Source organism: Morus notabilis, unplaced genomic scaffold (genome assembly GCF_000414095.1).
Source record: "Morus notabilis unplaced genomic scaffold, ASM41409v2 Scaffold1229, whole genome shotgun sequence".
Lineage (NCBI taxonomy): Eukaryota > Viridiplantae > Streptophyta > Magnoliopsida > Rosales > Moraceae > Morus > Morus notabilis.
The window spans coordinates 61859-70499 of record NW_010362337.1 but is presented as its reverse complement, the minus strand read 5'-3'; the positions used below and the strand labels follow the sequence as shown (position 1 = coordinate 70499).

The window sequence follows — 8641 nt, the reverse complement described above, 5'->3', positions numbered from 1 at the left end:
TTTTTCTTTTTTTATTTACTAGAATATTTAACGTAGTTAGAAACCTGGAACCAAACTTGGATGAAATCTCGTAAACAACAGATAAAAAACGTAAAGTGAATATTTGTAGATAATAGATGCAGAAAATGTGCAATCTTAGACTTAGTTTCTAAAGGAGGTGACACTCTTGTAATTAGGGTCGGCAATATGAGTCACGATACGACGACACGACTCAAAAACGACACGAATTTTACGGTTTAGGGTTGAAAAAAAAGATGTTCGTGTCAGAATTGGGTCCACCTGAAATTAACACGAAAAACACGAGCCAATTTCAGGTTGGACCCGCCTAATCCGAACACGACACGAAACTTGTAAAAAATTAAAAAATACATATATTTTTCATTTCATATTTTAAATTTTATTATGAACTTATGATATCATGATAGTTATACTCAAAATCTTATACTATTATTTGCTTAATTTCAATGAATATTAATGTAATTTAATGTGTTATGAATTTTAAGTTATTTCTAATATGTAAAAAAGTAAATAAAAGTATACAATTTTCGTGTCAATTTCGGATTCACGAGTCAATTTCGTGTCACGGGTCATTTTCGGGTCGTGCCGTGTCAACTCGTAAAGTGGTCGTGTCGTGTTCGTGTTGTGATTTTTAAAAAATTTCGAGTCACAAGTCGTGTTCAGATTGACTGCAAATTAAAAAAAAAACGATCAAAACACGACACGAACATGACACGTAACACGAATTGCCACCCCTACTTGTAATTATGATTGAAAAAATTGGCTTATTATAAAGTTTGTTTTAGAAAAGTGGAATGACACATGTCAAGCAAATAGAGTAGCATCTGAAAGAGAGTATGTATTTAGCACTCAACCGAACATACACTAAAAGTCCCATGGCTGTAAACACATTATGAAACATAATTTGCGGTTTTTATGATATTTTTTATAGCTGTCACCGTCAGATTTCGATCAGAATAAACGTAGGCAGTGAAGGGTCCAAGTCATGAACGCGAAGGCATTGTGACCAATGCCATGTCAGATTTATACAATGGTTTTCTTCATCGTATGGATTCTTGAATGTCTAAAATAACCCATTTGGTATCTAAATTTGACTATCAAGATAGCATGATTGAGTTTCTCTATATCATTTGCATTCCAACAATATAACAGAAAATTGATGCAGCTAAACTACTTTCCTTTGTTGCTACATACCTTGTCAAGCCATCTAGGACGACAGTGCTTTATGCAAAAGAATACACTGCACCAACACCATAAATCTTGGGGGCGGTGGTGCAAAGAATCGAACATGTTTTTGTCGCATTGGGAAAATTTGATGCCAAAACCCATTAAATAGAAGCTCCCAGGCCTGGAAACTATTCTGCTAGAAGCACAAATAATCAGCTGAAAGATAAGCAACCCCAGTATCTCCTGCTTCAAATTTTTCTTCAATCTGACCGTTACTGGACTTTGATTCGATCTGAAAAGAATCCAACATCTGTTGATTATTCTCAATGCCGGTGTCATTTCATGGCAGAAATTCAAGAGCAAACACCCCAGAAAATGTACTTCCTACTAGGCCAGAATTCATTGCCAAAAATCTATTCCCGTCTAATCCTTCAAGATGAAACTTTCGCTCTCTAATGGTGCACGTTCAAGCTTGGGAAGCAAGTCAGAGACGATGCTTTGCATAGAAACATGATTCAGCCTCTTGTTGCTCCCATTTACGACCCTTTTGGATAGGATTGTAACTTCCTCAGCGTCCAAATCTTGGCTAAACAACTTATTCCAAAATGAATCATCCTCACTGAGATTTGATTCTCTGATAAGTTTAAGTACTTTCTCCAGGGTCGCAACATTCCTCCCAGCACCACAACCTGTGGCTGTTGCAGCACCAACTGCATTTGCAATTGCTAATGTATTAACCATTGGCAAATTGTTTATAAAACCATATGCAATAGCAGCGACAAAACTGTCTCCACAACCAACTGTGTCTGCAACATCTACCTGCCACGTCTCATAGCACCAAATAAAGTTCCATTTGCATTAGTAAAGAAACAAAGGCCCCAGAGATCAGTAAGAAAAAGACTAGGGGAATGCATTGAAGTTAATATTATTAAAAAAAAAAAAAAAATTTGGCAACAAATCTGTTCCAGTAATATTTATTTGACATTCATAACAACTAAAGTTAACAGACAAGCATTCACTTTCCTCATCACAAAATGTAAACATGATAGAATAGAAAAGCTTGCACATGGATGCAACAAGCAAGCAAGCAAATTTGGTCAAAATGAAAGCAATAGACACGAATAAACAAGTTATGAAAATACATTCATAAATTCTTAATAAAGTAAACAGATAGATAAATAAAAACATGCATGTTTAAAATCTATACCTTGAATGTGGGTGCACAAGAAATACTTGACTTAGTTATTAGAATTGAACCCTTCGGGCCCATTTTAATAATCACCCATTTTGTGTGCGCGGCTTGCTTGAGCAGCTGCTGCCCTGCTAGTATTGGATTCTCTATGCCTGTCAGTGTCTCAGCCTGAAAAATCATCAAATTAGCAAGAAGTTGTGAGAGAAAGTAGCAAAAAACTTTTAGGAGAAAAAAACATAATTCCATATTATACAAAAAATTTACAATAACTATTGCAAGTTTAAGCAAAGACCTCATCAGAAGTTAGAAGAAGAACATCGCTCATTATCAAGAGATGCTTAAGTGCTCTTTGTTCTTCAGGAGTTCCAACAGAAAGACTTCTTCCACGTGGCCCAGGATCAAAAAATACCGATGTTCCAACTTCAATAGCGTACTCTACTGCTGAGACTATTACACTAGGTGAGAGCTCGTCAAAGCCATAACCATTGCAGAAAAGGATCTTTGACTGCTTTATAGCCCTTTTTACATCTCCAGATAATTTGCTCAACCAACTAAAAGCAGGCTCCTTACTAAAATCAGCTCGACTGATAAAGAAACAGGTTTATTCAGCTCACCACTCTTTATAAATGATAAAATATGCTACAAATATAACAACAAAAGGTTGAAAAATCTACCTGCAAAAGCCATGTCTTTGCAGTGGATCCACTAAAACCCAGCACAAAAGCGTCTCATATGAGGAATTAGCAGCATTGTCAACAAAATCAGTATCTTCGCTCATCCCAACCATTCTGATTCCTTCCTCTCGAAGAACATTTAGAAGAAAGCCTCCATAGATTTCACTACCCACATGGCCAACAGCAGAACAGCGTAGGCCCAGTCTCGCTGCCGCTATTGTCACGTTGCAGTTGCCACCAGCTTCCCAGTATTGCTAGATGTCGAATCACGTAATCAAATTCTAAGAGAGTTATTAATTGATTCAAGGAAAAGATAAAGCCTTTTTTTTTCTTTGGACTTCTTTTTTTTTTTTTTTTTGGAAAGCAACATAACATCTATAAAATAAAGAGTCCATGATAAATTCGTTTATCCCATTGGACTTAGTCAACCAATCTTTTGCTACCTCAATAAGATAATCACACGGAAGAAATATCAAAATTGGGTTCCTGATAAGTTTATAAACCACCTATCTTCATCATATACGACAGTTAAACATGCATATATAATATTGCCATAGCAACAATTCTCGTGCTTTTCCAATCTTACATAAGATTTCGACGTTATTCTTAACAATGCGGATTCTAAACAATTACACCCTGAAAGGAAAGCATTTTAATCAACAAAGAATTACCTGAAAAAAGAAACAAAAAAAAAATCGGATAATTTCGCAAATTACAATTCACGAAATTACAGACAGAAATGACGAAACAGTGCCAAACCTTGTCGGGCGGCGACGCAGCTAGACGGTCCATGTAAGCTTTGCGATCGTCCTTCTTGGGCGGGGGCAATTCGGGAACATTGAGGACGATATCGACGCAGAGATTGCCGAGGGTGGCGACGTCGATGTCTTTGAGGGCGACGCCTCTCGACGACGGTCTGTCGGCGACGGAGCCATTGACGAACTTGGAGCTGGACTTAGGGTTGAGTTTGGGAACGGAGATCTCGACCCCTTTGGCGAGGTTGAAGACGGAATTGGAGCGATAAACTGGCGGCAAAAGGGAGAAGGTCGGCCTAGGGTTTTGAGGGAAGAAGGGTCCATTGTACGGACATGAGAATTTGAAATTGAGGTTTATGGTGCTGTGATGCATTCAGAGAGATGGATAAATAGAGAGATAGAATGCTCGGAGCGAACAGAGCTAAAGCAAGACTGAAGAGAGAGAGAGGAGAGAACTGTTTTTGCGACGGTGACGAATAATAAAATAGTGGAAAATTCAAAGATTATAGAAAATAACTTCAGAGTTTTCAGTATTTTATTTTTGACATCTTAATATACCGGTAAGTTAGTATCTGTCAAATTAACATAAAATTAAATAAAATAAAAAAAAATAAATTTAATATTTAAAAAAATATAATATATCAGTACATTAAACATATAAAAAATCTCCTTTTATTGAAAAATAATTATTACAGAAAATATTTCAGTCAGTTTCGATTAACTTGACACTTGTTATTTTTTTATTTTACGTTTCCTTTTTTTTGAAAAATATTTTATTTTTCCTTTTAAACTAATGGGACTTATCAGGACCTGTTTAGTTCGCTAATTTAAATTTTTAATTCGAATTAAGATGTGATTTTATACGAGAGCTTTTTACTGTAATAAAAAAGGTAGATGTCACTGTTTCTGAGAGTTTTTTGTTGTAGCAAAACTCGAATCGGTAAAATAAATGAGACCTAAATCTCACTTTCATCTTTTCCTTTTTCAAAATTCCCATTTTTTATTCTTTTTCAATATGTTTTATCTCTAATTTTCATTTTACCCCTTTTTTTACACAACTTTTTTATATCGCTATGTATTTGTTGTTATTATTATTTTGTTTGCCATGCATAAATAAACATGTGCATCATGTTAATTTGTTATCTTTTCTTGCAATATGTTGTTAAGCAAAGGAAATCTTCAACCTTTAAAACATAGAAAACATTTATCTTATATACGCAAGAGGTTTATCTCCCTTGGCCGCATCACGAATTAGAAACCAAAGCATTATATTCCCGAATCCTAAACTGTAGATATTGAAGCTTGAAGTCGATGTGATTACCATACGATTTTACTTTTAATTCCTATGGATTATACCTATGAAGTTGAGAAGTATTACACTTTGATCCGGTAACAATAAAAGTACTTATTCACGTTGATATCTAGATGAGTATCATACAAGAAAATATTGGCATTCATATCGTAATATGAATACACACTTAAGACACGTTCATTTCACCAATTCGAGTTTTGTTATAGTAAAAAACTCTCAGAAATAGTCACATCTAACTTTTTTGCTATAGTAAAAAACTCTTACATAAAGTCACATCTCAATTCGAATTAAAAACTCAAATCAGCGAACTAAACGGGCCCTTAATCTTGAGCCCCCCAAAAAAAAAAAACACACACACACACACTTGACTTTATCATTATTGCCAAGATGCATAGTCTAAATATTCTCTCATTCAGTCCATTCGTTTGAGGATATGTCCTTTATTCTACAACGATAACGAACCTTGATTATTAGTGGAAGGACCCCATTTATTCACTGAAAAGAATATCTCAACTCTCAGGTCTCTCTCCAGCCTTTTCTCTCCACACCAAGCCCCGTAAAATAGCTACAAAAGCACAACTCAAAAAAAGAATTGCTTTATATTTACTAAAACATCACAACATCACCAAGAGAAAATTACATAAGCATGCTCAATTAAAAGTCTTGGTGAGTACCCCTGTGGAATAAAAAGAAGCTACTTGATTCTCTAAAGTAAACCACTCAAAAAATTAGAGACGAATCTCTGGTTGGGAGTGCTCAGTTTTAGACAGTTCCTCAAGTCTGTTGACTACTTTGTTAGCCACATCCACGTACGCTTTTGAGACTACAGAATCAGGCGTTGATATAACGATAGGAACACCTTCATCACTACCTTCTCTGATTGTTGTTTCCAATGGTATCTGAGTCATTCAACACAATAATCACAAATCATAATTGATCACAACTACGGCCAAATCCCAAGAGATTTGGATTGTTTTCCATTCGCTTAGTATGTTATGTTCGGATTACCGGTATGACTTATTGAAATTAAGTGTCCCCATAGAGAAGGAGAAAGAAACAAGGAATATAAGCCTTGCAAACTTGGCACCAACTGAAACAACTAAGCTGGGACACATGGAAAACAACTATGATGAAAAATGAAACTAATTCGCATACCTCCCCAAGAAACTCCAAACCCATCTCGTCTGCTGTCGTCCGAGCACCTGCTTTTCCGAAAATGAATGAAGGTTCACCGCAATGGGGACACTTAAACCAGCTCATGTTCTCCACAATTCCCAAAATCTGTAAAAGCAGTCAGGGTTTAATCAAAACCTTTCATCCAAGTATGAAGTTTCAAGGGTGATGCACTAAGAACAAGTATATGGAAGACCAATAGGTCCCACTCTGCTATTTGTCTTTTTGATCTACCCTGTACTGTAGCATGCAATATAAAAATTACATAAAAAAGAAATAACCATACAGGAACTTCAACTTTGGAGAACATGTTAACACCTCTACGAGCATCCATTAATGCAACATCCTGAGGTGTTGAAACAATCAGCACACCTGCCAGTGAAGCAGGTATTTGTAACAACTGAAGAAAACTTGTATAACCAAAACAGTAATATGAAGATTGAAAACTTCTATATATTTCTTCTTAAAATACATATAAATGGCATATTGTATTCGAATTTAATTCTAGTTACACAAGAAGAGGCAAGTAAAAGAAATAACTGCATTATTCTATCAGCGACTCAAGTAAGTTATATACCGAATTTGAGGCACAATATATGATTCGGAGCTGTCAATAATGGCGTTTGCCTTAAGGTTCACTTTGGGGAAATTACCAACGAGAATGACCAAAAAGCTTCTTTAAGCACAAGTTCTTCAATCACCTGATAGTTGGAGCCTTTGTGAAATAGTTATCTGAGTATCACCAGTGCCGGGGGGCATATCCACCACAAGGATATCAAGATTTCCCCACTCAACTCCCCTTGTCATTTTCTCAAGAGCACTCGAGACCTAAAAAGATGAAGACACTCAATTCCTATAAAGATGTTAAAAAGCCTTATGAGAGGTAATAAAATTAGTCATGCTGACAAGTGAAGAACACACATTGTGCAACGTAAAATAAGCAAGAAAGAAAAGGTCAAATCAAGACTAATAGAATGCAAAATCATACCATAGGACCTCTCCAGACAAGTGGGGCATCCTTCTCCACAAGAAGTCCAATTGACATACACTTGACACCATAGTTCTCAATTGGAACCATTTTCTTATCTGCTAGACGAACCAAATTAGAATATATTGTATCCAAACAAGAACATTATTAAAAGACATTTAAGTTTTGGAAGAGAAATAAATATTTCAAAGTGACACAATCAACTACCTTGAATGAACCAAGTCTATTACACATAGTTGATCAGTAATGCCTATTAGGCCAAAACTTAAACCAAGCATGCATATTATTCTTGGAGCCATTCAGGTGAGTTTAATTCACCTTGTGTCACTTCAGGCTTTCTATCGAGCTTCATCATGATAGGAACATTTGGCCCATAAACATCAGCATCAAGCAAGCCAACCTTCAGTTGACATTTGTTGGCAAGTGCAACGGCTAAGTTAACTGTCAAATCCACCAATATGCATAAGTATAATAGGAACAGTAAAAACAAAAACAAAAAAGGTTCAAAAATCAGCAAGACCCAGATACATAGAGACCAGGAGAAAGGCCAACAAGCACAAATCAAAAAATAAAAATTACCCAAATACATAATCAGCCAAATATAATCATCTGAACAAGAACCCACATTCTAAAAACCAAAATAATCATTTCAAAAAAAACCAAAAAAAAAAAAAAAAAAAAGAAAACGGAAAATTACCCGCAGTGGTGGACTTGCCGACACCGCCTTTTCCAGAAGCAACAGCGATGGCATGTTTAATTCCATCAATCTTAAGCTCCTTAGTTCTCGTCGCCGCAAAACTCCTAACACCACCTAGCCTCTTAACCAATTAAACGCCGCAACAAAATCAGACCTTGGAAAAGATAACCGACCGGGAAAAGGGAAAAGAGAGAAATTTTTGAGATGCAACGAAACTTGACTTACAGAGAAGGACCTCAGAAGTTCCCTCATGAATTCCGATCCCAAATACGAACCTCAATCGGAGAGGAGAAAGGGGCAAAGAAGAACAGAGTGCAAATTCAAAGTTTGAAACTTTTACATAGAAGAATTGGCCAAATGTTCATGAAATAGTAGGAAATATGCCGCTAAGAAAAGCTTAAGAAAATATATAAGTTAACTTTTAGTTATAGAAATTAATAGGTCATAACTTGTTAAGTTATGATTTATAATTAAATAAGTTATAAATAAATTTGTCAAGTTATAATTCATAGTCAGATAAGTTATGGACAAAAATTAGAAATAATTTGTCAAGTTATGGTTTATAACCAGACAAGTTATGGACGAAAATAGTAATTTGACCTATTTATTAATTTATGTAAACTATTAGCCTATTAATTTTAATTCATCTTAAGTCTTGGCATATT

At 35.5% G+C, this 8641-nt stretch overlaps 2 protein-coding genes across 2 annotated transcripts; both read right to left on the bottom strand.

Moving 5' to 3' along the window:
• Window positions 1–928: 928 nt before the first annotated feature.
• On the bottom strand, window positions 929–4288 carry LOC21389207 (fructokinase-1). Its single transcript, XM_010101776.2, has 5 exons — window positions 3811–4288; window positions 3052–3305; window positions 2670–2961; window positions 2393–2545; window positions 929–2004 (listed from the first exon to the last, which is right to left on the bottom strand). The coding sequence occupies exons 1-5, from the start codon at window positions 4177–4179 to the stop codon at window positions 1609–1611; spliced, it is 1464 nt and encodes a 487-aa protein (XP_010100078.1). The 5' UTR covers window positions 4180–4288; the 3' UTR covers window positions 929–1608.
• A 1167-nt stretch (window positions 4289–5455) lies between these two features.
• On the bottom strand, window positions 5456–8345 carry LOC21389206 (iron-sulfur protein NUBPL). The gene is made up of 8 exons (XM_010101775.2): window positions 8202–8345; window positions 7977–8097; window positions 7598–7720; window positions 7280–7377; window positions 6993–7119; window positions 6578–6663; window positions 6274–6399; window positions 5456–6017 (listed from the first exon to the last, which is right to left on the bottom strand). Exons 1-8 carry the CDS (start codon window positions 8226–8228, stop codon window positions 5847–5849), a joined length of 879 nt encoding a protein of 292 aa, XP_010100077.1. The 5' UTR covers window positions 8229–8345; the 3' UTR covers window positions 5456–5846.
• Between the last annotated feature and the right edge of the window lie 296 nt (window positions 8346–8641).